Source organism: Sus scrofa, chromosome 14 (assembly GCF_000003025.6).
Source record: "Sus scrofa isolate TJ Tabasco breed Duroc chromosome 14, Sscrofa11.1, whole genome shotgun sequence".
In the NCBI taxonomy this organism is placed as follows: domain Eukaryota; kingdom Metazoa; phylum Chordata; class Mammalia; order Artiodactyla; family Suidae; genus Sus; species Sus scrofa.
In genome coordinates this window covers 3118212-3145378 of record NC_010456.5, presented here as the reverse complement: position 1 = coordinate 3145378, position 27167 = coordinate 3118212, and the positions used below count along the sequence as shown (strand labels likewise).

The 27167-nt window shown below is 39.1% G+C and overlaps 2 protein-coding genes across 3 annotated transcripts in view; one reads left to right on the top strand and one right to left on the bottom strand.

Annotated features, from left to right (window-relative positions):
* GFRA2 (GDNF family receptor alpha 2) overlaps nucleotides 1–7205 on the bottom strand; it is a 71514-nt gene extending 64309 nt beyond the window's left edge. Inside the window, exon 1 of the mRNA XM_021072774.1 lies at nucleotides 7034–7205. Within this exon, the coding sequence (XP_020928433.1) occupies nucleotides 7034–7039 (6 nt within the window). The 5' untranslated portion in view covers nucleotides 7040–7205. The remainder of the gene's footprint in view (nucleotides 1–7033) is intronic.
* The window catches only part of SPTLC1 (serine palmitoyltransferase long chain base subunit 1), a 56150-nt gene continuing 36248 nt past the window's right edge, over nucleotides 7266–27167 (top strand). Inside the window, exons 1-6 of one of the 2 annotated variants that reach the window (XM_021072471.1) lie at nucleotides 7266–7403; nucleotides 10129–10236; nucleotides 12391–12485; nucleotides 22673–22766; nucleotides 23307–23426; nucleotides 23738–27156. In XM_021072471.1, coding sequence (XP_020928130.1) covers nucleotides 7347–7403; nucleotides 10129–10236; nucleotides 12391–12485; nucleotides 22673–22766; nucleotides 23307–23426; nucleotides 23738–23779 — 516 coding nt within the window. In that variant the 5' untranslated portion in view covers nucleotides 7266–7346 and the 3' untranslated portion in view covers nucleotides 23780–27156. Of the gene's footprint in view, nucleotides 7404–10128; nucleotides 10237–12390; nucleotides 12486–22672; nucleotides 22767–23306; nucleotides 23427–23737; nucleotides 27157–27167 lie in introns of those variants that run through there. The other variant, XM_003483378.4, reaches the window with a different exon arrangement.

Here is a 27167-nt window from a genome sequence, read left to right as displayed (position 1 = left end):
TTGTTGGAAATCATTTCCTTAGAAGTTTGAACACACTGCTCTACTGTAGGGCTTCTAATATTGCTAATGAGAAGTCTGATGCCATCTTTGTACTTGATCCATTTATGTCACCTATCCTAGTTCTCCCCTTTTAGAAGATTTAAGAATTTTTGCATTTTCATTTTTCTGCAATTTTAAAATGGTATAAAAAGTTGTAGGACTTTTTATAATCAGTGCATTGGGTACTTGAGGGAGTCTTTCAATCTAGAAATGTGTGTCCTTTGGGGAATTTTCATGTATTATGCCTTAGATGGCCTCCTCCCACCTTCTCCTACATGCCACTTTTCTGGAACTCAAGTATTTGAATCTTGCAAGTCCTAAACTGATTCTCTCATCTGTGTGTCTTTTGTCTCTTTTTTTTTTTTAATCTCTTTGCCTTTTTGTTATACTTTCTGGGACACTTATCTTTCAAGACATTTAATACATTCTTTCATTTCTGCTTCCATGTTTTGAATTCTCAAGAGCTCTTCTGTATTATCTAGATGTTCTGTTTCAGGCATAGGGCTCTTGCTCCATGGATACATTCTACTCTTTTTTTCTCTCCTGAAAATATTAATTGTATTTTTTCTTCTTCATTTCACATTAACCCTGCTTTCCCAAGTTCTCTTTTAAAATAAACTTTTAATTTACAATAGTTTTTACTTTACAGAAAAATTGTGAAGATAGTACAGAGAGTTCCTATATAACTCATAACCAGTTCCCCTATGACTAAATAGCTTATAGCAGTATGGTACATTTACCACAATTAAGAAGCAATTGCGCCAAGTTCTTTTTGTTTATTGTTTTGATGTTTTCTTTCATGTTAAAGGTTTTTTCCAACTCTGTGGTGAAAGAGTCGAAATATGAATAGTCACACTTAAGAGCTAGAAAAATACTGATACAGAAAGTAAATGGGTTTATTATTGGGCTTTAATAATACATCTTTTTGGAGACAGACTGAAGTCTGTCATTTTATTAATATTCCCTTTATCCAGTCCCTCTGAGTGGGCAACATTCCAAGGCAGGAAAAAAAAATTTTAGAAATTATTTTTAAACTTTAACTAGCATCCATGAGGACGCAGGTTTCCATCCCTGGCCTCACTCAGTGGGTTAAGGATCCAGTGTTGCGGTGAGCTGCAGTGTAGGTTGAAGACACAGCTCAGATCTGGCACAACTGTGACTGTGTCATAGGCTGGCAGCTGCAGCTCCAATTCTACCCCTACCCTGGAAACTTCTGTGTGCCACAGGTGCGGCCCTAAAAAGACCAAAAAAAAAAAAATCGGAAATATTTTTTTCAGATGTACTAGAAATTAATATCTAATATGATCAAATAAAAGTAATATCTGAGGAAATATGGTTAATAGGGGAAATAGGAGATACTTTTAAAGTAAATATAGTTAATACACCCAGAAAGGAGTGCTATAAGGCAGAGCCTGTACTCCTCTTCTCTCCTGTATCTACAGTCATTTTTTTTTTCATGGTTTAAAATGCCATTTGGTCACTAGACTATCAACTTTGTACTTCTCTTCCTGACCTCACCTCTGTTCAGATCCAAACATCTACCTGCCTGTGAGACACCTCTATGTGGATGTCTAACATCTGCTTTCAAAGTTGCTGACCTTCAGTCTTCCCTGTCTTAGAAAATGATAATACATTCAGTCAGCGGTTCAGGCTAAAGACCCTGGAGCATCCTTAATCCACCTTTCTCTCCCATGCCACAGTGGCAAAACCTATCAGCTCTGCCTTCAAATGATGTGTCTGGTTTGATGACTTCTCACCTCATCCAACTCTACCACTTGCATCTACCTAAGTCGTGACTTTCCTAGTAGCTTCATTCATCCTACACCAGACACATTCATATTTTTGGTGTTTCTTGAACCCATAAAACATTTTCTCAACACTTGGTCATTCCTTTACCTGGATCACTTTTCCACCAAACATTCATAAATTTCATTCCTTTATTAAGAGCTCTGACCAAACAAGTCATTATTTGGTATTAGATCAGAATAACCATTTTAATATGAAAATAAACTCAAAGTGGTTTAAAGACCTACATGGAAAGCATGACACCATAAAATTCCTAGAAGAGAATATAGGCAAAACATTTTCTGACATAAATTGCAGTGGTATTTTCTTAGATAAAAATAAATAAAAGTCTCCCAAAGCAAAATAAATAAAAGCTAAAATAAACAAATGGAACCTAATCAAACATATAAGCTTTTGCATACCAAAGGAAAGTGGCAACAAAATGAAAAGACAATCTATGGAATGGGAGAAAATATTTGCAAAGGATGTTACTGACAAGGGATTAATTTCCAAAATACACAAGCAGCTCCTACAACTCAGTAACAAAAAAAAAAAAAAAAATCCAAACAACCCAATTAAAAAATGGGCAGAAGACCTAAATAGATATTTCTCCAAAGAAGACAGACAGATGTCCAACAGGCACCATGAAAAGATGCTAATTATTAGAGAAATGTACATCAAATTCACAATGAAGTATTATCTCACACCAGTCAGAATGGCTATCATCAAAAAGTCTACAAATAATAAATGCTGGAGAGGGTGTGGAGAAAAAGGAACCTTCCTTCAGTGGTTAACAAATCCAACTAGGAACCATGAGGTTGCGGGTTCGATCCCTGGCCTTGCTCAGTCGATTAAGGATCCGGTGTTGCTATGAGCTGTGGTGTAAGTTACAGACGTGGCTCAGATCCCATGTTTCTGTGGCTATGGCGTAGGTCAGCAGCTACAGCTCCAATTCGACCCCTAGCCTGGGAACCTCCATATGCCGCGGGAGCGGCCCAAGAAGTTGCAAAAAACAAACAAACAAAAAAAGAATGACCATGTTACAGCCATAGAAATGGTTTTCCAAACCATTTATACCAATATGTAATAATAAAAAACTCACTTTATAGTCTCAAATGCCTTACACTGTGTGGACATCTCAATTTACTAATGGACCATTTTCTTTTTAAATACAAAATATGTGTGTGTGTGTAAATATGTGTATGAGTATGTGCATACTCTTAAGAAAGAGCATTTACCCATTTCTGTTTTCAGAATGAATTCTCAATTATGCAAAGCCTTTTGCAACATCTCCATTCATCTCCGACATGAACACTATAATATTAGTGCAGGGGCATAACTCTGGAAAATTTATCATGACAGCACCCAAATAACAAACTGGTATCTCTATTAAAAAGTAAAACCAAAAACAAATAAAAGAAAGCAAAAAGAGTTCTGTCCAAACAATATCTCTTCAGAGAGGTCTTCCGTATCTACTCTCTGTAATTCTTTATTTCCATACATCTTTTCCTTTTCTTAATAGCACTTCATGACATTAAGCCATATATTTAGTGGCTTATCTCTTTATTATATGTTAACCCACTAGAACGTTAAGCTCTAGGAGAGCAGGCCTGAGATTATTTTATGCATTTCTATCCTTCAGTGTCTTAGGAAGTGGGTGTTCAATAAATAGATGTTGTTGAATGAATCAAGTGAATTCCACCAGAATTTTTTATAATCTGGCATTTTAAATAATTAACATTTTTAGAAATTAAAAATGATCACTAAAATTAGATGTTTTTAATCTTTGCTTATTTTAAGGAAAGCTGTATCCGTGGCATATGGAAGTTCCCACGCTAGGAGTGAACAGGAGCTTCAGCTACCAGTCTACACCACAGCCACAGCAACAGAGGATATGAGCTGTGTCTGTGACCTACACAACAGCTTACAGCCAACACCAGATCCTTAACCCACTGACTGAGGCCAGAGATAGAACCTCACGGATACCAGTTAGTAATCCCCTGAGCCACAACGGGAACACCCCCAAATTAGATTTTAAATCAATGATCTTATAGGCACAGCTAAAGATAAAATTAGTGGACTAGAATATTGACATCCAGAAATTTGCCAAAATGAAGCATAAAAGGACAAAAATTGGAAAATTGGGGGAAAAATTAATTTATATAAAAGATAAATATATACATGTAAAGGAAAAGGAGTTCTTTACTGTGGTAAAACTTTCATACATAACTAAATTTACTATTTTAACATTTAAGTGTATAATTCAGTAGACTTAAGCATCCTTTTATGTGCTTGTGACTATTTGTATATCTTCTTTGGAGAAATGTCTGTTCAAATCCTTTGCCCATTTTTAAGATGTTGCTTTTTTTTTTATTCTGTTGTAAGAGTTCTTTATATATTCTGGATGTTAATTTCTTATCAGTTAGTTTGCAAATATTTTCTCCCATAAATAAGAATTTTTTTAAAGATAATGTAAATAATGAGAAGGAAATAGTCAAAGAAATTGTTCTGGAACAGAATAAAGACATAATTCTCAGTCCCTTGTTAATTAACCTAATGTTTTTATTTGCATCTTAAGACCCAAGAGGGGAATAAGACCACAAATTCAATAAGGCTTCTCTAATCACCATTCTTCCTTTCTTTCTTTCTTATCCATAGGTACCAATAAAACAGCTACTTATGATGAGCGCTCTCTAAAAAAATTTACCAATTCAGAAAATTTTCCAATTTAAAGAATCTATCATCTGGCCATTGATGAGTAGGCTCTTAATTGTGACTCAAAGCAATAAGCCTATTTATGGAAAACCTGGAGGTAACTTTCCAGGTTTAGTACCATTGATGCAAGAGATGTCCCTAGCGATGGCCCAGATGATATAGCCCCCATGATCCAAAGGTTCACTCCCCAAAATAGTTTGAGAAAGTAGACCTTTGCTGCATCACTATCAAAGCAATGAAGTTTGAGACAACAAAGGCTTCTTATGAATGGAACTCCTTATAACAAACTCCACTGAGGGCTGGCATCGCCAGACAAAGAGACAACTACATCTTGGAATCCCAGTCTATTTGACTGGCTGCCAAATGTACACCAGTATGTGCAGAGACGACAGAGTTTTCTCATTCTTCAATAAACCAAGCTCTTCAAGACAAATAATTAGACAGAACAGACTTAGACAACACGTTTAGAGGACCTAGACCTGAGTCCTACCCTATGGAATTTCCTTCTTAGGACAAAAAACATGATACACAAAGACGAAAAAATAAAAGAAAAACCCATAACCATCTCTGGGAGGAAAAGAATCAACAAGCCAAGAGTACGCTACCAAATTTATTTTCTCCTGATGATCGAACTTCAGAAAGGAGATAAAGGATTCTTACCACTCCCATTTCCCATAGAACCTGCAGGCAGAGATCTGGGAGACTGACCCACATGGTAAGAATTCTCACCTTCTGCTGGCTTTTGTCAGGTGTCCCAGATCTCGTAACTGCAGCAATCTTTACGCAAGTAATATCCAACCAGGAAAGTTGAGTCCCTTCCCGGTCACCAACTGCCAAAGAGGAAGGAATTGTCCTCTATCCTTCTAGGTTCTTCTGAATGATTTAATGACATGACACAGATCAATCAGAAAAAGATTATACAAACTTTTAGCAGCATGTGTAGATGGAAGAGATTCAGGAAAACTGAGAAGAAAAACTGAGTAACTTACCAAAATGGCTGAAGCCCTCGCCTTAAATATCATCTTCAGCTAAAGAACAAAAGAGGATGTGGGGAGTGGTGGTTTGGGATTTCAAAGGAGAGGAATAAAAAATCATCAAGCATTTGAGGAAAAACAACACATGAAAGAAAACTAATGCTCCTGAAAAGGTAATAAATCAAATACTGAAAACACTGAGATAAGGATAATTGTAATCTCAGGGGAGCCATAGCAGTTGTTTATATTTGCTATCTCCAGTTCTAAAACCTAGTTCAATCAGCTCTCACCTACAACACTCCATCAGAACTGCTGTCATCAAGGTCACTGGTGACCTGTCCTCAGAGTCGCAGTCATTTCTTGTCTACCTTTCCTGGCTTTTCAGCAGCATTTGCACCAATGGCTGCTCTTTTCCTGGAAGCACTTTCTTCTTTGGCTTCTAGAACACTACACCCGTTCTGTTTTCCTCCAACCTTCCTGATGCTTCATTCAACAGCTTTGGCTGGTTCTGCCCTGGGGCTCAATCCCTGAGACTCCTTCTCTTCCATTCCTTAGGTGATCTTATCAGGTGTGTTTATATACCATTTAAACGGAAAAAATGCCATTTTCCAATGACAACTCCCAGGCTTACATCTTTAGCCCTGACCCCTCCCCTCCATTCCAAACTTGTTCCTCCAGCTGGTTACTTGGCATTTCCCTGGCAGCCTCCTAGATGGAGCACACAACCTAGCCCAAACCAGCACTTGATTATTTCTCACCAAACCTGCTCCTCCTGCCTCCATCCTCATCTTAGTCACTGGCAGTGCCATTCTTCTTCCTCAGGACAAAACCTTGACTCATCTCTTTTCCTCATACTCTTTAACTAGTCCATGAGTAAATCTTAACCTTACTTGCAAAGTAAGCCCTTCAGAATGCTGCCATTTCTCTATAGCCTCTTGCAGCACAGGGAAAATGAATCCGACTAGGAACCATGAGGTTGAGGGTTCCATGCCTGGCTTCACTCAGTGGGTTAAGAATTTGGCATTTCTGTGAGCTGTGGTGTAGGTTGCAGACACAGCTCAGATCCCGCGTTGCTGCGTTTGTGGTGTAGGCCGTCAGCTGTAGCTCCAACTGGACCCCTAGCCTGGGAACCTCCATATGCTGTGGGTGCGGCCCTAAAAAGAAAAAAAAAAAAAAAAAAAAGGAATGAAGTTGTACCTTTATGTCAAACCATGTACACAAATGTATTCAGAATGGAAACCCTAATGGCATTTTAACCAGTCTCCCTGCCTGCACTGGACCTGGGCCCGCTGCCCCCAGAGGCCAGAGATGCCCTTACTCTGCCCTCACCTCTGCTCTACACCTGCCTCCCTCCCTTTTCCTGGCTTCCTGCTGTGTGATTTCCTGCCTTTCTTTTATCCCTTCTTGGCTTCTTCCATTGCCTCTGTTAAAAATCCCCCTGCTTTACATAGAGTTGAAAACCAAAGAAAACGTTATAATTGCTAGGGAGTCCAGATTTCAGAAGTACTGGCTTTCATTACCTCCATCCTGAGAGCCCAGCACCGGGTCTGACCACACAGTGGCCAAGTTGTGAACACCTGTGGCAGGAACCTGCCTGTAGCTTCCCACACCTCGCTCAACCAAGCGCCATCCTGAGGTCAACACCTGCAGCTTCAAAGCTGGAAACCTTCCCCCGCCCACGCAGCCTCTGGCCACCCAGTACGCAAGCGCAAGAAGGCGGTGCCTAGCTCCGACAGCCCCGCCTCCCGGGCGCGTTAGCGTCACTGGGCCGCGCCGCGTAGTGCCTGACGTCTATGCGGCCCGCCTTCCGGAAGGAAACCCCAGCGGCTAACTATGGCGGCAGTCGCGGAGCAGTGGGTGCTGGTGGAGATGGTCCAAGCGTTGTACGAGGTGAGTTTAGAGGCTCTAGCTGCTCGCGACCCTGGGGAGTGGGACGTTTTGTGTGGATTTATGGTCTGAGGCCTGACCGAGGCTGGCTTGGTCATGCCCAGACGCTCGGCGTCCCTCAATGGACGGATTCACAGGTGCACACCTTTCCCAGCGGCGGAATGTGGGGAGGCACAGGAGGAACCGGGGGTCGCGTTTTGCGCTCTGGTGAGTGCAGTGCCTTCTTCAGGCCCTGTCCGGATGCAGGTGAGAAGCTGGTCAGAAACCAGAGTTGGGACTGAGGGTAAAACGGGTGTTTAAAATAGAGTGGAAAATCTCAGTCTGGAGAAGTCCTGGGGAAGTCAGGTTCTTGGAACTGTGGAGCAGGTAATAGGGGAAAGAATTGTAACAACTTGGAGTTTGTTTTTGTCGGCAGATAGGGTTAGAAAAGAAGCCAAATGATTTAAGAATGTGAACGAGTTGTCATCCCTCATATTTCCCATTTTCTGTCTTGTAAAGATAAAATTATTTAAGTTTTTTTAAGGAAGACTAGTTAGGAGACTTTTTTTTTTTTTTTTTGGAAAGGCCAGCTTTTTCAGGTATGTAAGATAATATCAAGTGAAAATGTCAGTTTTGGAGAACTTCATTCATTCGACATTTAGTGAGTTTCCCTGCATTGTACAATAGAAATTTCTACATGTTCCTTATCTGAACTGTACCATGTTTCAGTACACTACATGTGGCTGTTAAGCACTTAAAATGTGGCTAGAGCAACTGAGGGGCTGAAATTTTCACTTAATTTAATTTTGATTTGTGTTTAAACAGTTGAAAGGTGGCTAGTGGCTACAGTATTGGATAGCACAGATAGATGCTAGGAATAGTGCAGTGAACCACAGGCAAAAGTCCCGTGGTTATAGAAATTACATTCATTTAAAGTAAATCTCAGTTTTCTTTTGATAATTTTTTTAAAACTTAATATTTAGCTTACTGGCAGGGGTGATGTTGCAAGATTTATCATTGCAAGACCTATCAGGACTTTTTGAAAAAACAGTTAAGAAAGCAAATATGGCTAGGCGATATCCAGCCTTAGGTTCGAGTGATTAACAAGAGCCACTAAAACATAAGATTTTTTTTTTTTTTAGAAATGAATAGCTTCTACCATATATTGCTGCTGCTTTTTTGAAGACTGCCTTTTGACTATGTAACTTCTCATACCCTGGTATTGACCATGAATAAGATTAGAGAGAAATCCTCCTGGATGTTTCATTTCCTGGGGAAGGAAAGAAGCTGCGTTTGTGATTTTTATTCACTAGACATTTCAACTTAGGATGATTTCTTTGTGGAGTGTAATGTTTACTGACTTGGACATGCATTTGCTGACTAGAATCCAGTAATAGAGAACCCAAAGGGTTTTTAATGCCAGAGTTCTTATTCTTAAATTAATTGTATTTAGGAGGGATCAGCACATTTTAAAAATAATCTTAGAGAAATTTCTGTGTACCTTATATGTAGAATTTGAGGAATCTTGCTGCATATCTGTGCATATGTAACATGTATGTAGTTTTAAAGTTATTTGTGCATTGATCTGAAAGTTTATATATGAATTTGTCAGCAATTTCCCTGTCCCCACCTTCTGAGTTTTTTAAACAATTTTGAATCATGATCACTCTCTTTCTGACTTATTTTTGAAAATAATTTGTATTTACATTTCCTTTTTTTTTTTTTGCTTTTTAGGACTGCACCTGCAGCATATGAAGGTTCCCAGGCTAGGGGTCTAATCAGAGCTACAGCTACCGGCCTACACCACAGCCACAGCAACGCCAGATCTGAGCCACATCTGCAGCCTCAGCACAGCTCACAGCAACACCGAATCCTTAACCTACTGAGCGAGGCCAGGGATCAAAGCCGAAACCTCATGGTTCCTAGTGGGATTCGTTTCCACTGCACCACTACAGGAACTCCCTATATTTACATTTCTAAATACTTCTTTTAAAAGACTTTTTAATGACAACCTATTGAAACATAGCACCCCATAACTGACTAATGTGAATTTTTTTGATACCCGGCATCTTCTACATGCATTTAGTGTGTCTGATTTTATAAAGCATAAAAATCAGCCTGGCTTTTAACCCAGAAATGTACAGATGAAAAGAAGACCTGACAATTGTACTTTCATTAAGGTACCTTTATGCCTGTTGACATGGAAAACACTACATACTTTTGGGGAATGAATGAAGAGAGATCTGCTATTTCTTTAAGCATTTATGAAGTCTTTTTTTTCTCCTGCCATGTCCCAAGGAGGATTTAAAGAGGCTTATCAGGGATACAGAAATATAGTAAGATGTGCAAAGCTCTTTAAGAATTGAGAAAACTGATTTCCAAATAATTTTCAACTCATCCATGGTACGTGAGGGTGGTAGAAGAAGGCTTGTGAAGTTGTGAAATGTTTGTTACAGTCATTTCCTACCAGTAAAAGTATAACTTACCTAAAGGATTTGATTGTTGAAATGTTTGACTATTGGAATTCTGTGTCAGGTTTTATTTTGAAACTTAATTTTTATTCCTGAAGATGTTTTAAAGCTGAGATTTTTCATGTTAGGAGAGATTGCCTTCTGATAGAAATTGGAAAATAAATGAGTAGTAATAGGTTAAAGGTCATGTGTAGAAGTATATTCAGGAGCATTATATTTTATGTGCAGGTTTTGGAATTCAGTTCTTGTTTTGTTTTTGTTTTATTTTTGTCTCCTAGGCTCCTGCTTATCATCTTATTTTGGAAGGAATTTTAATACTCTGGATAATCAGACTTCTTTTCTCTAAGACTTACAAATTACAAGAACGATCTGATCTTACAGTCAAGGTAAGAAGTTAAATCTTTGTTTTATTATTCCATGTGTGCTTATAGTTGCCGTTTCTTTCAAAAAGAGAACTTGTGATGGCTCAACTATATATGTTAGAATATTTCCTGGAATGTAAGGAAATGACTGGGAATGAAACGCCAGGATAAGCAAAATATGAGGAAGTCAGGGATTGAGTGAATATACAGAGGAGTACCCTGTTACAGGTCCCTGTATTTTGCTGGGTGTCAACAGCAGTCTGGAAACACACTCGGTGCTAGAAGGGAAGCACAGGCAACTGCTAATTTCAGATGTCCTTGTACAAGATTACATGAGTTGCTTGGGGAAAGCACCACTGTTTCTGAAGCCTGAATGAAAGTTTTCCCTGCAGTCTTCATAAAGGAAATTGGGAGTTGGAAAGAATCTTTCCCATCCCACCACTCCCTTCCTTCCCACCCCAAATTGAATTTTGATGTGTTCTGTATGGTGAGGGACCCAGGCAAATAAAGCCCAAGCCAGACAAACTTTAGGAAATAGAAGTATCTAGAGGACCTAAGGTGCTACCCACTTAGAATCTGATGGTATGAGGGACCTTGGAGTTTGCGTTGCTGTGGCTCTGGCATAGGCAGGTGGCTACAGCTCTGATTCGACGCCGAGCCTGGGAACCTCCATATGCCGAGGGAGCGGCCCAAGAAATAGCAAAAAGACAAAAAACAAACAAACAAGAAAGAATAAGAAATGCAAAATAGGCAAAATACTTGTATTGCATAAAACAACAGGTAAAAGGAATAAAGTGGCTTTTTATAAGAAATAAATTTCCAGGAGTTCCCATCATGGCGCAGTGGTTAACAAATCCGACTAGGAACCATGAGGTTGCGGATTCGGTCCCTGCCCTTGCTCAGTTGACGATCCAGCGTTGCCATGAGCCTTGGTGTAGGTTGCAGACATGGCTCGGATCCCGAGTTACTGTGGCTCTGGCGTAGGCCAGTGGCTACAGCTCCGATTGGACCCCTAGCCTGGGAACCTCCATATGCCGCGGAAGCAGCCCAAGAAATAGCAAAAAGACAAAAAATAAAAAAAATTTTAAAATGAAAGAAATAAATTTCCAAACAACCGAATCCTATTAGAATAGTTATGTCTAGAGTCTTTTTTTTTTTTTTTTTTTTGTCTTTTTTAGGGCCCCACCTGCGGCATATGGAGGTTCCTGGGCTAGGGGTCCAGTCGGAGCTATAGCAGGCCTATGCCACAGCCACAGCAGTGCCAGATCTGAGCTGCATCTGTGACCTACACCACAGCTCACAGTAACACCGGATCCTTAACCCACTGAACAAGGCCAGGGATCAAACCCACATCCTCGTGGATACTAGTTGGGATCATTAACCACTGAGCCATGATGGGAACTCAAATTTTTTTTTTTCTTTTGGTCTCTTTAGGGCCATGCCCATGGTACATGGAAGTTCCCAGGCTACAGGTTGAATTGGAGCTGTAGCTGTTGGCCTACACCACAGCCACAGCAACTCAGGATTCAAGCTGTGTCTGTAACCTACACCAACAGCTCACGGCAGCGCCAGATCCTTAACCCACTGGGCAAGGCCAGGGATCAAACCTGCATCCTCATGGATACTAGTCAGATTCATAAGCCATGACAGGAACTCTACAAGAGTCTTTTTGTATATTCCAGTTACTTCTGAATGCCTGCTTATGGCTTGTAGAAACAGTGCTTTGTGGTGTAGTTGATCCCTTCTCATCATAGTCATATCTATAAGAACTTTGTGCACAGCCGTCTGTAATATCTTGCCATAGAGACTAAGTTCGCTTATTTGTACTCATACATCTCACGTTCGTGTTGTAAACTTTCTTTTTGTTTTACTGTCAATGGCACTTATACTTCTTTACTTTCCACAGTGAAAAATCTTAAATATTAAAAATTTTTTAAATTTTCCAGTCACCCACCAAGCTACATGGAAAGAACTTTAGCCTGAGTTAAGGAAAGAGGTGAGGAGTTAAGTACACAAAACTCAAAAGTGATTCTGTCATTTCATCCGCAATAGCTAGACCACTATCTCTAGCACTATGTTCATTACAACAGTTCCATTATAGCAAACGATTTAGGTACTGCTAGAGTCGCTGTCAAGTAAGTAGCGTTGTGCTGTGTTTTAACTGCTCTTCTCCTGTAGGAAAAAGAAGAATTGATAGAAGAGTGGCAGCCAGAACCTCTTGTCCCTCCTGTCTCAAAAGACCATCCTGCTCTCAACTACAACATCGTTTCAGGGTAAATTGGTTTTGTCACTCAAGGGCTTGTATTTCCTGTAGGTCAACTTGCCAGAGTACGCAGTGGTTTATATAGTATTCCTTTTTTTGGGCCACACCTGTGGCATGCAGAAGTTCCTGGGCCAAGGATTGCACCCAAGCACAGTAGTGACAGTGCCACATCCTTAACCACTAGGCCACCAGGGAACTCCCTATAGTATTCCTTTTTTAACTGGGAAGCAGAAGCTTGAGTCTGGCACCTCAGACCACTTGGCCATCCTGACGTGCTTACCTTTTTTAACTGAAATAAGACTGTTAGAAATTTCCGGAGATCAGAAACCAGCTGCTTTAGTTCAGCAGCATTTCTACTTTTTCCCACATGGTTTGTTTCTGAATTTAGACCTGTTGTAAGTTACCTTCATAACTACATATTAATAGTATGCTTACACTGCTGTTTCTATCAACAGTTCAAACCTGTGTTGTTCAGGGGTCAACCGCATAGCTAAAGAAATCCCCTCCCATCTATCACTTACTCTTGCCTCACAGACAACATAACCGCCGTCTTGAAGTTGGTGAATGTTTTCTCTTTGCTTATATTGATATTTTTACCACGTATTCCTGTTGCCATGAAAGGATTTGTTATTCTCTTCAAAACTATGATGCCAAGGGAGTTCCCATGGTGGCTCAGTGGAAACGAATCTGACTGGTATCCATGAGGACGCAGGTTTGACCCCTGGCCTCACTCTGGGTTAAGGATCCAGCGTTGCTGTGAGCTGTTGTGTAGGTTGACAGACACAGCTTGGATCTGGAGTGGCTGAGGCTTAGGCCAGAGGCTGCAGCTCCGATTGGACCTCTCGCCTGGGAAACTCCATATGCCATGGGTGTGGCCCTAAAAAAGCAAACAATAAAATTAAATTAAAATATGATGCCAGGTATTCTCCGTAGTGTGTCCTTCTCCTTGCAGTCTGATCAGAGAAAGGCCTGTGTTCTTTACTTTCATAAATTTCTTTGGTCTTAGGAAAGTTTTACTTGTTCTGAAATCAAACTTATCAATCATTAACATTATAGTTATGAAATCCTTACTACCACAGAGGTCTAATTTGCCTGTTTTCCATATGACAGTCATTCTTTCCAATATTATTAGTTAAATCGTCCATTTTTTAACCTACTGATTAGAAATTTCCCTTCTTTCATATGTTAGGTTCCCTTGTAAAGAATCTGTTTCCGGCTTTATTTCTGCTCTTGGTGAATTTGTCTCCCTGTGTCAGAAACTCACTTGTACCACATTTAATAATAGGCTTGACTAGGGGTCCTTCACGTCCTTGTTCTTCAGAGTTGTCTAGGCTGTTCTTGACTCTTCACTGTGAATGTAGGTTGAGTTGATCAGATCTGAAAGAAAATGAGTTTGGGTTTGTGACTAGTCATGCACTGCATTTATGGATTAGTTTGGAGAGAATAGTATATTGCTAATACTGAATCTCATCACCATGTACCTTTGTGTATCACTTGTATATTTAGGTCTTTTATGTTTCTCATAAAGACTTTGCTTAACTTTTTTACTTACTTTTTATTTTGAAATAGTAGTAGATTTCACATGCAATTGTAAGAAACAACACAGACAGATTCAGTATATCCTTCTTCAGTTCCCCCCAGTGGCAATGTCTTGCTTAACTGTATCATAGCCAGGACACTGACATTGCATATATCTTTCAATAGTTTTGTCTCTAGGTACATTTTCATTCTGTCTTGAGGAGCGTCATTGTCTTTTTGTTCCTATGTTACTGCACTGGCTAGGATACCTCCCAGGCAGTGTTCAATAGCAGCAGTGGTGACAAGGGCCTCTGGGTCCTCTTCCTGATGGCTTTTAAGGGATAACCTGTATGGTGCCTTCCTTTCTCTTCCTAGTTTGCTAAGGGGACTTTTTGTTAAAGTCCAAGTATTCAATTTTATTAAACTGTTTTAATCTCTTGAGATGATTGTGACTTTTCTCTAATCCATTACTGTATTAACTTGCACTAGTTGATATTTTTGGATTAATTAGGCATACACATAAATTATTATGAGAAAAATTATGGGTAACCATGCCACTTATCCTCACCCCAGGTTCCCACTTTGTAGACTTGGAGTAAGATGGGAGAGTTACTCTCTGGAAAGACTAAATATAAATTGAAAGTCCTAAGAATGAGTGAGGGGACAGATGTCATTGTGAAAACAGAATTTGGAGTTCCCGTTGTGACACTGCGGGAACTAATCCAGCTAGGAGCCATGAGGTTGCAGGTTCGATCCCTGGCCCAACTCAGTGGGTTAAGGATCTGGCATTGCCGTGAGCTGTAGTGTAGGTCACAGACTCGGCTCGGATCCTGCATTGCTGTGGCTGTGGTGTAGGCCGGCAGCTGTATCTCCGATTAGACCCCTAGCCTGGAAACCTCCATATGCTGCGGGTGTAGCCTCAAAAAAAAAAAAAGAAAAAGAAGAAAAAAAAAAAAACAGAATTCAAGTATAAATCTGCAGAATGAATAATAATCCGATTTCCTCCAACTTAGCACTCAGGAAGTTGAAAACCAGCTTTATACCTCATACTCACCTCACTGAAGGATTCTTCTTTGGTAAAACTCAAAGACAAGAGAAGGAAAATGGAAAATACTGTTTGGGGTCTCCACAAGTGAGCAAACAGATCCATTTTCGTTTACATGGAATGAAGCCCTCTGTCTGTCAAGATTCTGAGCCCTTTCCACAGTGCCTAAAAGTAGCATTTCAGTGTCTTATTTGTAAAAATGGGTGGACAACCTTTTAGGCCATTGATTTTCAGCTGAGTGCCAAAACATTTCAATAGGGAAAGAAAAGTCTTTTCAACAAATTGTGATGCAACAACTGATCATAGACAAGTAAAAGAATGGCAATGGATCCTGACCTCACACCATGGAAAATTAATCACAGACTTAAATTTAAGAGTCCAAACTGTAAATTCTTAGTTTAGAAGAAAGAAAATGAAAGAGTAAATCTTCATAATCTTGATTTAGGTGGTGATTTTTAGATATAACACAGAAAGCACAAGCAACAAAAGAAAAAATAGATAAACCGGACTTCATTAAAATTAAAAATATTTGTGCTTCTAAGTACACTATCAGAGAAATGATATACAATCCCACAAAACAGGATAAAATAATTTTCAAGTCATATATTTGATAAGGGGCTATATCTAAAATATAGAAAAAGAACTCTTAAAACTCAGTAGTAAACCCTATTTAAGCATGACTATCTGGTTAATTTTTATGCATTGCTGGATTTTTTTTTTTTTGCTAATATTTGCTATTTTTAGCATCAGTATTGAAAAATGAGTTTTTTATTTTCCCTTACTGTGCAGGTTCATATTTGGTATCGGAGAAATATTAGTCTTACAATTTTCTTGGCAACAGTCTGCATTTGTTATGTTGTTTGTTCTTTTGAGCATGGATTTTTAATCATGAATTTAAGTTCTTCAGTGAGTTTTTAAAGCTATTCATATTTCCTTCTTGAGTTTTGGTTACTGTCTTTTAATAATTGTTCATTTCTTCTTATGTTTTCAAATGCATTGGCATGAAAAGTTCATAGGATTCTCCTGAGCAGTTAATGTAGAAAATATGTGCATATAGCTCCATGTACAGATGTATATAACAGCACATCTGTGGGCTTTGTGTCTCCATTGCAGGCATTTGTGCCTCCTTTCTTACTCAGATTTGCCAAAGATTTGTCCTCTGGTATAGTTGAGTCTCTGTTTTATTTTCCTTCATTTGGGCCTTCCTTGCAGACACAGGCATTAACCCTCTCTTTAGTGCCACTCTATTCAGCACCGCATAGGGCCTTTCTCATTTGCTTCACTCTTTCTTTCCTTCATCCCCAGCACCTGCATCTGTTCTCCTCCCCAGTGAGGTATCCCACTGTAAATACTTGCTTTCTGTTATTGTTTCATGGTATTAAAATCTTATATTTTATTATTTTTATTATGTATATATATGTGAAACCATATAATCTTAACGTTTTGTGAATGTGTGTTTTTAATTTTGTGCTCTGGACTTCATTCTGGTTTTTTGACAGCCACAGCTCAGGTCACTGCTGTGGCATGAGTTCAGTCCCTGGCCCAGGAACTTCCACATGCTGCAGGTGCAGTCAAAATCAAAAACAGCAGCAAAAATAAATAAATAAATGAAATTTTTAAACAATTCTTGGTTCCCTTGGGACAGGCAAACCAAGAATGAAATAAATATAGTGTTAACTGATGTTGAGTGGTATGAAGAAATATAAAGCAGGACAGACAGAGGTGGGATAGCCAGGTGGACTTCTTGTCCAATTCTTCTCACTGCTACATATTATTCTGTTGTGTGTGGCCACCATGTTTTACTTCGCCATTTTCGTCATGATGGGTACTAAGATGCCCCCACTCCCCACTGCCACAAAAAACCTGGTGATTAAAGCTAGTGATTAATATCCTCTTGTGAACCTGTTTGAAGTCTGTCCGGGGGTCTGGAACCAGGAAGCAGGTACTGATGATGTATGCCTGTCTCATTTCCCTGTGGGACTTTTCTACATCAAGATTCTCCTGAGTTAGTATGAGGGGTTCCAGTTTCCTACAGTCCATGTTTGATAACAGTGTTTTATTTTCATTTCTCTGGTTATTTGAGCCTTTAGGTATCATTTCATCTAGTTATGATCAGCTGCTGGGGTTTTCCCTCCTGTGAATGCCTCTTCATACCTTTTACTTCTTTTTCTGTTTTTTTTTTTTTTTTTTTTTGCCTTTTCTAGGGCCACTTCCCACGGCATATGGAGGTTCCCAGGCTAAGGGTCTAATCGGAGCTGTAGCTGCCAGCCTACGCCAGAGCCACAGCAATGCAGGATCCAAGCTGCATCTTCGACCTACGCCACAGCTCACAGCAATGCCAGATCCTTAACCCACTGAGCAAGGGCAGGGATCGAACCCGCAACCTCATGGTTCCTAGTTGGATTCATTAACCACTGAGCCACAACGGGAACTCCTTACTTCTTTTTCTACTTGATTCACAGCCTGTCTTTTGATTAGCTAGAGTCCCCTATACTGTGTGGATTTTAATCCTTGGTCAGTTTTTGAGTCATACTCTAGTGTTCGTTGTTGAAACATAACATGGTGATTTTATCTTTCTGTACATTTCAAAATGCTTACCATGATGAGTCTCGTTACCATGTGTCACCATACAAAGCTATTACATGATTTTAACTTTATTCTCCACACTGTATGTCTCATACCCATGACTCGTTTACTTTGTAATTGAAAGTTGGTATCTCTTAATCTCCCTCACCCATTTCTCTTTTCCTTTCATCCCCTCTTCCTTCTGGCAGCCACCAGTTTGTTCTCTGAATCTGTGACTTTGCTTCTGTTTTGTTGTATTTGTTCATTTGTTTTGTTTATCATAGTCCACATATAAATGAAATTATATATATTTGTCTTTGTTTTATTCCACTCAGCATAATACCCTGAGGGTCCCTTCATGTTGTTATAAATGGCAAGATTTTATTTTTTTTATGGATGAGTAATATTCCATTGTATATATATACCACATCTTCTCATCCATATATCTATCAGTGGGCAGTCAGGTTTCTTCCATATCTTGGCTGTTTTTAAAAATGTGGAAATGAACATAAGGGTGCAAAAATATTTTCTCAGTAGTGTTTTTGTTTCCTTTGGATAAATATCCAGGAGTAGAATTGCTCGATTGTATGGTAGTTCTATTTTGTTTTTTGAGTAATCTCCATACTGCCTTCCATGTAGCTATACCAGTTCACATTCCCATGAACAGTATACGCAGATTGCTTTTTCTTCACATCCTTGCCAGCATTTGTTTTTTGTGGTCTTTTTGGTGATAGCCATTCTGATAAGTGTGAGGTGATATTTCATTGTGGTTTTGATTCACATTTCCCTGATGATTTGTGATGCTGAGCATCTTCTCACATGCCTTTTGACTGCCTGTATTTATTTCTTTGGAAAAATGTCTATTCAGGTCTGCTGCGTACTTTTTTAATGACTTTTTTTTTCTTTTGGTGTTGAGTTGTATGAATTCTTTAGATGTTAGGGTTTTATTAGTTATATCATTAGCAAATATCTTTTCTCATTTAGTATGTGACCTTTTCTTTTTAATAGGGTTTTTGCAATTCAAAAGCTGTTTAGTTTAATATTGTCCCATTTATTTATTTTTTTCTTTTGTTTCCCTTAACTGAGGAGTCATATCTAAAAAAATATTGCTAAGGCCAGTGTCAAAAATCAAACTGCCTATGTTTTCTTTTAGAAGTTTTATGGTTTCAGGTCTTAGATTTAAGTCTTTAATCCATTTTGAGTTGATATTTATATATGGTGTAAGAATGTATTAGTTTGACTCTTTTGCATGTAGCTGTCCAGTTTTCCTAACACCATTTACTGAAAAGGCTGTCTTTTCCGCATTATATATTCTTATCTCCATTGTTGTAGATTAATTGCCCACATAAGTGTCGGTTCATTTCTAGGCTTTCTCTTTTGTTCTTTTTATCTTTATGTCTGTTTTTGTGACAGCATCATATTATTTTCATTTCTGTAGCCTTGTGGAATAGTTTGAAATCAGGGATCATGATACCTTCAGCTTTATTCTTCTTTCTCAAGATTGTTTTGGCTATTTGTGATAAAATGTTTTTGAAGTATTTTTTCTAGTTCTGTGAAAAACGCCATTGGTGTTTTGCTAGGGATTGCATTGAGTCTGTAGATTGTCTTGGGTAGTATGTTCATTTTAACAATATTAATTTTTAAGCAAAATTAATTCATCCAACCCATGAGCACATTACTTCTTCCCATTCATTTGTCTTCAGTTTCTTTCATCATTGTCTTAGAGTTTTCCAAGTACAGGTTTTTTACCTCCTTGATTAGATTTATTCCTAGATATTTTGTCCTTTTTGATGCAATTGTAATTGGTATTGTTTTCTTGATTTCTCTTTCTGATAGTTTATTCTTAGTATATAGAAGCACAACAGATTTCTGTATTTTAATTTTGTATCCTGCAACTTTACCAAAGTCATTGATAAACTTTTAGCAGTTTTTGGTGGCATCTTTAGTATTTTCTATGTACACTGTCATGACATCTGCAAACAGTGAGTTTTACTTATTTCTTTCCAATTTGGATGCCTTTTATTTCTTTCCCTTGTCTGATTGCTATGGCTAGAACTTCCAATATTGTGTTGAATAAAAGTGGTGAAAGTGGGCATCCTTGTCTTGTTCTTAATCTTAAGAGGAAATGTTTTTATTGAGTGTATTAGCTGTGGACTTGTCATTCATGGCCTTTTTATGTCGAGGTATGTTCCCATGTTGTATAGAACCCACTTTCTTGAGAGTTTTTCTCATAAATGGACGTTGAATTTTGTCAGATCTTTTTCTTTATCCTTATTGAGATGATCATATGATTTTTATTCTTCAGTTTTGTTAAAGTGGTGTTTCATGTTGATAGCCTTGCATATATTGAACTGTCCTTGCATCCCTGGGATAAATCTTACTTGTAGGCTTAGGCTCCTTGCTTCTTGGGAAGAACCTTTGCAGTTATAATTATACTCCCATTTGTAGGTCGCCTACCTAGGAGTATGGGTCTTGACTCTGTCATATCTCTGCCTCACCTACCTGTCTTGGTGTGATACCTTCTTTATATCTGTAATTGTAGAAGATCTTATCTGCTAGTCTTCAGGTTATTTTTATCAGTAGTTGCTCTGTAAATAGTTGTAATTTCAGCGTGCCCACGGAAGGAGGTGAGCTCAGGATCTTCCTACTCTGCCATCTCGGCCACTCCCAGCTGCAGTAAATTATTGTTTAATTAGGTGTGTACATTGTTTTTTAGGCATAATGCTATCGTACACCTAGTAGACTACAGTGTAGTGTGAACATAACTTTTACATGCACTGGGAAACCAAGAAATTCCCATGACTCTCTTCATTGTGATATTTATTTCATTGAAACTGAACCTGAAATGTCACAGTTTTCTTGAGTTCTAGATTCTTTATTGGTCTAGTGGCTTGTTCTCGAACCAGTGCCAAACCTGTTGTTAGTGGAGGTCTGTAGTATTTGTTTCTTTCTGGTAAAGCACCATTCTTCTAATGGTAATTAATGACTGTTATTAATGTGGCTGTGGGTTTTGATTGGGAGGGATTTTATTTTCCCTCTTTAGACTCTTCTGAAGACTTGATTGTGGAGATTTTTGTTGTTGTTGTTGTTGTCTTTTTCCTTTTTAGGGCCACACCCGCAGCATATGGAGATTCCCAAGCTAGGGGTCAAATCGGAGCTGTAGCTGCTGGCCTATGCCACAGCAACACTGGATCCAAGCCACGTCTGTGACCTATACCACAGCTCACGGCAATGCTGGAGCCATAACCCACTGAGCAAGTCCAAGGATTGAACCCACAACCTCATGATTCCTAGTCAGATTCAGTTCCATTGTGCCACAATGGGAACTCTGGGAGATGTCTTTCATATTGGTTTTATCTGCTTCTGTGAGGACCTCTGAAAGTTCCGCAGCTCCAGGATTTCTGTGACGCTCCCTCTCAGGCTTACTTCTGCAGACCCTCATGGAGCACAGGTGTGAGCCTTTCACTTCTCTGCTCCAAGTGCCGGACAGAAACAGGATGTCCGCAGCCCTACATCATGCTGGTAGTTTATTGTCTCTTGTCAGGGACTTTGGTTATACTTACTCCTGGTAGTTTGAGTCCTCTTTGTGTAACAGTTTTTGCAGAATGAAGTTCTGAGACGTAGGAAACTGAATGTCAGTGGATTTAGAATCAGAGAGGATGATTTAAAAGAGAAGAAGCCCTGGAAGCTATAGGGGGAAAGAACTCAGCAAGCACTTCTTATAATAAGTTGAAAGATAGGTTCTTACCCCACTTTATAGATGAAGAAACTGAGGCTCATGGTGGCCAGAAACTGAGTTTCTGAAGCTGTCAGTAGCCGTGATGTTGATGGGATCTGTCTGACTGACATCACAACCCATGTTCTTTTCCATAAGTCTTGTATGAATTCATCTGCTTTTGTGGATTTACTTCAAGTTGTCTTTCCTTCCCTAGTTTCCCAGCAGCTTTCCTTGTTTTTCTCATGTAAAACCAGTTCTGTTAATACTAGTGAGAGTAGTTTTTCCCAGTTTTTTCTGACCCACCAAGCAGCCACACAGACCACTGCTTGTGTGTAACAGAAACCGTTCCATCCTTTCCCTGGCCCCACGAGGTGCATTTCCGTTCTGTAGGTAAAATAGTCTGGCTGTGACTAAGTAAACTGATCTCACAACCCTTTAATAGCCCACCTCCCATAGTTTGATCTGTGTTTTCATTTTTGGCTGCACCTGCAGCATGTGGAAGTTCCCGGGCCTGGAATTGAACCTGCGCCACAGCGTGGACCGCTGCACTGTCAGTGCCTGATCCTTAACCTACTGGGTCACAAGAGAACTCTTTAATGTTTTTGAAGCATGACTTATAGCTAGAGCGTTTGTCAGCAAAAGACATAATAGGTCATCTCCTCAAGAGCTGAACTCAGCTCCATGCTCCTGTGTAACTGGCCACTCCATTTCTTCCCTTTTGAGTAGGAGAGGGGATTCCTTTTAAATAGTATTCCAACATTAACTTCAGAAATTGGGAACAAAGGTCACTTATTCTTTTAGTGGCTTCCTATAGATAATGGTTGTTTTTTTTTTTAATTATGGTTGATTTACAATGTTGTGCCAATTTCTGCTGTATTGCTAAGTGACCTCGTCATGGAAACACATATTTTTAAACTACTTACCTGTAAGATTGATTTGCTCTGCCTCTTCATGCCTTCGATCTTGATCTCTTCATGTTTTCCCCCTGTTTGTTTTATTCCAGGTTTTTTTCTGAGGTACTTTATTTAGCTGCTACTTTCTTAAGTGTTTTAAAACCAAAACAAAGGTTTGCCATTTATCTATCCATCTTGGAATTCTAGCTCACTTTTGTTTTTTATTTAAGTGGCACAAGGTAGCCTATTAAGAATAGAATTAATGACCAAGTATCTAATTTTTAATATGCCATTTTCTAATTTTACTTTTTAAGAATAAAAAGAGAGGTAGGGGACCAGTATGTAGGGGGAGTAGAGTGACAACACTTGTGTGTCTATCCGCCTTGGGGCAGTGTAATAACGTGTGTCCTGTAACACAAATGACTGCTGAAGTATACCACTTTTGTCTCTTTCCCCAGCCCTCCCAGCCACAACATTGTGGTAAATGGAAAAGAATGTATAAACTTCGCCTCATTTAATTTTCTTGGACTGTTGGATAACCCTAGGGTCAAGGTAAGTAGCACCTGGGCTGAAATGCACAGATTACAAGACTGACTTAGAAACTGGACATAATCAAAGAGACAAATGTAGACCATCAGACAGAGCTATAACCTAGTTTTCAGCAGAGGGAGGCAAGAACGTCTGATCTGGCTTGGTGCTGGGTGACAGCCAGAGAACTCTATGAGCCAAACTCAGGTAATACTTGGAGATGTGTCCAAGAAATTGCTTCATCTCTTTTGAGGTTGGGGGCCAGTAAACTTTTTTTCAGGAAAGGCTAATGTCCACAGGTGCCAAAACATAGAAATGCATTGAGTTAGCCAGGTTTTGATGATCAAGCTAATATACGATTCCATGTGTTAAGTCATATATCTAAATCTGCACATCCCTCTTTTCTGTATATCCTGTTAGAATTGTCTTAGTTCTAAGAAAGGAAGAAAAGCTAGGGGGCTGGGAAGCTATGTGGGTTAAAGAGTAGGAAATGTCAGTTTCAAACTCTTAAATTATCACAATCTAATTTTTCTTTTCTTTTTTTTTTTTTTTACTTCTACAAAGGCAGCAGCTTTGGCATCTCTAAAGAAGTATGGTGTGGGGACTTGTGGACCTAGAGGATTTTATGGCACATTTGGTATGTTTTTTGTCATCTTTTTCAGACAGCTATTTTCAGGAATTAAAATTCAGTTCGAGGAGTTCCCGTCGTGGCGCAGTGGTTAATGAATCCGACTAGGAACCATGAGGTCTCGGGTTCGGTCCCTGCCCTTGCTCAGTGGGTTAACGATCCGGCGTTGCCGTGAGCTGTGGTGTAGGTTGCAGACGCGGCTCGGATCCCGCGTTGCTGTGGCTGTGGCGTAGGCCGGTGGCTACAGCTCCGATTCAACCCCTAGCCTGGGAACCTCCATATGCCACGGAAGCGGCCCAAGAGATAGCAACAACAACAACAACAAACAACAACAACAACAAAAAGACAAAAAAAAAAAAAAAAAAAAATTCAGTTCGACTTCAAAACTGCTCGGAAATGGTATCCTTAATTAATTGTGGAGTTAAGCTGGTGAACTTTCTAGAAGATTTTGTTCGGAACTGTTGGTGGGCGATGCATGGGTCTGAGGCTGACTGTCCTTGTAAGAGCCATAGGAACCTAAGGTGCACTGTCTCGGCTGGGCGAGGCCTGAGCTGCTGTCATACTTGCCCCGAGAGACAGTGGTGTGAGGAGACAGTTTTAAGGGGAAGCATCCAGTTGCAAGTGGTTCTGCTCTTTATAGTTGTGCAGGAACCCAGATCTTCCCTCTTGTGGCTTTGGAACTGAGGGCACTGTCCTTGTCTGCATGGCGGAGACCAAGTGACGAGTCTGGAGGAGCAGGAGTGCAGGTACTCGTGTAGGTGGGCAAGCGGTGTGGCACATCATTCTGCCCACATTCCATTGGTGAGCACATGAGCCAGGTCATGCTTCTACAGAGGGGCCCGGGAAACTGCTCTAGCTGGGCGGCCACCATGTGCCAGGAGGAAAGGTGAGACCAGGTTGGGGAGTGATAGAGTATGGAGCCCTTTTCTTTCTAGTATGAAGATGAAGGATCATTGATTTCCTTGTTTGTGAATGACCCAGGGATAGGCTAACTAGATGTTAGGATCAGAGTGTGATTTCAAATGTCACGAACTCCCTAATTTAGAGGCATCAAAGAATCATATATTGTTCTTTGCTTCTGAAAATTTGTTAAGTAATTGTTCAAATGAATATATTACTGGAAATAATCGTCTGGTTTACAAAATGTCAGAGGGTGGGGAAAGTGGAGCCAGAGAAGTCTGTTTTGTCTTCTTTGCTCATTTTCATTTCTGGGTCTTTGTGTGTGGTTTTTTTTGTTTTTTTTGTTTGTTTGTTTGTTTTTCCGTTTTAACTGTTAAGATGTTTTTATTTAAGGGAGCACCTTTCTTTATCCCTTAGCTAGTTTAATGCTTAAATTATTTATATTGGAAACAGACGATGGGAATTAGTGTCCAAGAATCCTGCAGCTAGAAAGCATCTTTAAAATCTTGTATTCCAGCATCCCAGATATTCAAAAAAGGAATAGAAAGCCCAGAGATGTTAAGTGACTTCCTCATGGTCACAGAGATAATTAATTTTAGTGCTTAAACTAGGAAACAAGTCTCCCAGTTTCCAGTCTCAATGGCAAGATCAAAGGCTTAAAAGAGCTCAGACCAGAGTCTCCCTTTTTCCTCTAGCCTAGTGTAAACATGAATTATTTGACTGATTTTTCTTGATAGGATATTATTTCCTTGTTAAGAATTAGAAAACTAGAAAAGGCATTTTTTAACAGCGTTGTTTGATGTAATCTGATCAACAAGGCTTTCTTTTCGTGATCTACTTGCTGTAATAAAGAAAATGCTTTTTTAAAAGCCTCTCTTTCTAGTAGATTTTATTTGCATGTGTGACCTTGGCTCTTGCTCAGGGAGTTAATCTGAGAAGACAGATAAGAGATTTATTGCTAAATCAAGTTGTAAAAAATAAATAAAATGTTTCAAACCTTCAAGAGCAGTTTTCCTAGAGCTGTGGAAATACATTGTTATAATAATAGCCCAGTCAACTTTCCGTTTGGATCACCTGAAATTTAAAATACATAGCAGCATGCTATGTACTTCTGACCTCGGGAGTCTTTCAAAGTAATGGTTTTTAAATTTTTTTTTTAATTGAAATGTAGTTGTCATACAATATTATATTAGTTTCAGGTGTACTAGTCAGTGATTTGATGTTTGCATACCTTATAAAATGATCACCATGATAAGTCTAGCAACCATCTGTCCTTAAAGTTATGCAATATGATTGGCCATATTCCTTATCCTATATATTGCATCCCTGTTGCTTATTTATTTTATAACTGGAGCTTTGTACCTCTTAACGCCCTACATCTAATTCTCCCCACCCCTCATCCTCTTCCCCTCTTGCAGCCACCTGTTTGTTCTCTATGAGTCTGTTTTCATTTTGTTTGCTTTGTTTTTTAGATTCCACGTATAAGTAAGATCATATGGTATTTGTCTTTCTCTGTCTTATTTTGCTTATCATGAAACCTTCTAAATCCATCCTAACTTGATTTTCTTGATTGTATAATTCAGTCCATGATACAAACTTCAAGAGGTTTAGAGAGGTAGTGAAGTCTTCTCTCCGCCATTACACCCCACAAAAAAAGACGGCTACTAACAGTAGTTCCTTGTTAATTCTTCCAGAGACTTTTTTTCAGCATGTGCAAACCACTTCCGTACATTTCCCCACCCCACCCCCACCAGTTTTAGAAAAATGGTAGTGTACCACATACATGTTCTGTGCCTGACTGTTTGTTTTAAATTTAGATTGGATTTGGTCTTTCAGGTGTCTGAATGGGCCATCAGAGGCAGTATAATGAACATGTTATCCTGCTGAACACCTTACACTGCCTCTGATGACTATTTTATGTCAGTGTGTCATCCTTATCCTAATCCTGTTTGTTGAAGATACAAACAGACTGGTATCTGGACAAAGGCTGAAGGTTAATTTGCCTTGTAGTGGTTTTGTTATAAGATGAGTAATGTGTATTATTTTCTGAGTGCCTTGTCTTTCTTGTAAACTTGTCCTTCTTAAAACTCGTTTCATTCTTCTCAACAGTTGCCCATGTTTGCTTGTCATCTTTTTGCCTTTCTTTATGTGTGTATTGTACATATTTTTACTTTTTGGTTTTCTAGCAGGATATTTTCTGTGTTATTCCTTATTCTGGAACTAATCACTTAAATTATTTTAGTTATATTAAATTATCTTGAAATTTCAGTGTTGTGTAAGTTCAGAGAAGCTACTCGAGGTCACCTAAGGGTATATTTTAAGTCTCTAAAATGCCCTCCACAATTAAATTATTCTGAATATTTAGGGTCACTTGTCCTTTGCACTGAGCATTAAGTTGGAAGTAAAGGCCCCTTTTCTCCCATTTGAAGGTACTTTTGTATTCGTGAGACTAAAGTCTCTTTCCTTGGAGAAATTGCTTTTAATTTTGTTGTTTTCCCCCCTGCAAGTATTACTCACCGCATCTTTTTTTCAGTGATGAAATACTCTCTCTTTTAGCTTTTCACTTAACTTTTCAGATAATGAATGAAAGTCACTTTTTGTACAATTAAATTTCCTTATTAAACATTCTCTTTGTTATTTCACAATAATATATTAGGTGAAATTAGATGATTACTACAGAAAAAGAAAATTGACAGTCGAATTAAAATTCTTCTAGTTTCTTAGGCTAAATGTTCTCCTGCCTCCTAAAGGCCCAGCAGATTGTTACCCACATGGTCTTGTAAGGACTGTGCGGGTCACAAGTTTTTCCACCCTCTCATCTTACTATTTTTTTGTAAGGTTTGTTTGGTTTTTTTACCATTTTATTTTATTTTATTCTTTGGCCACACCTATTGCAT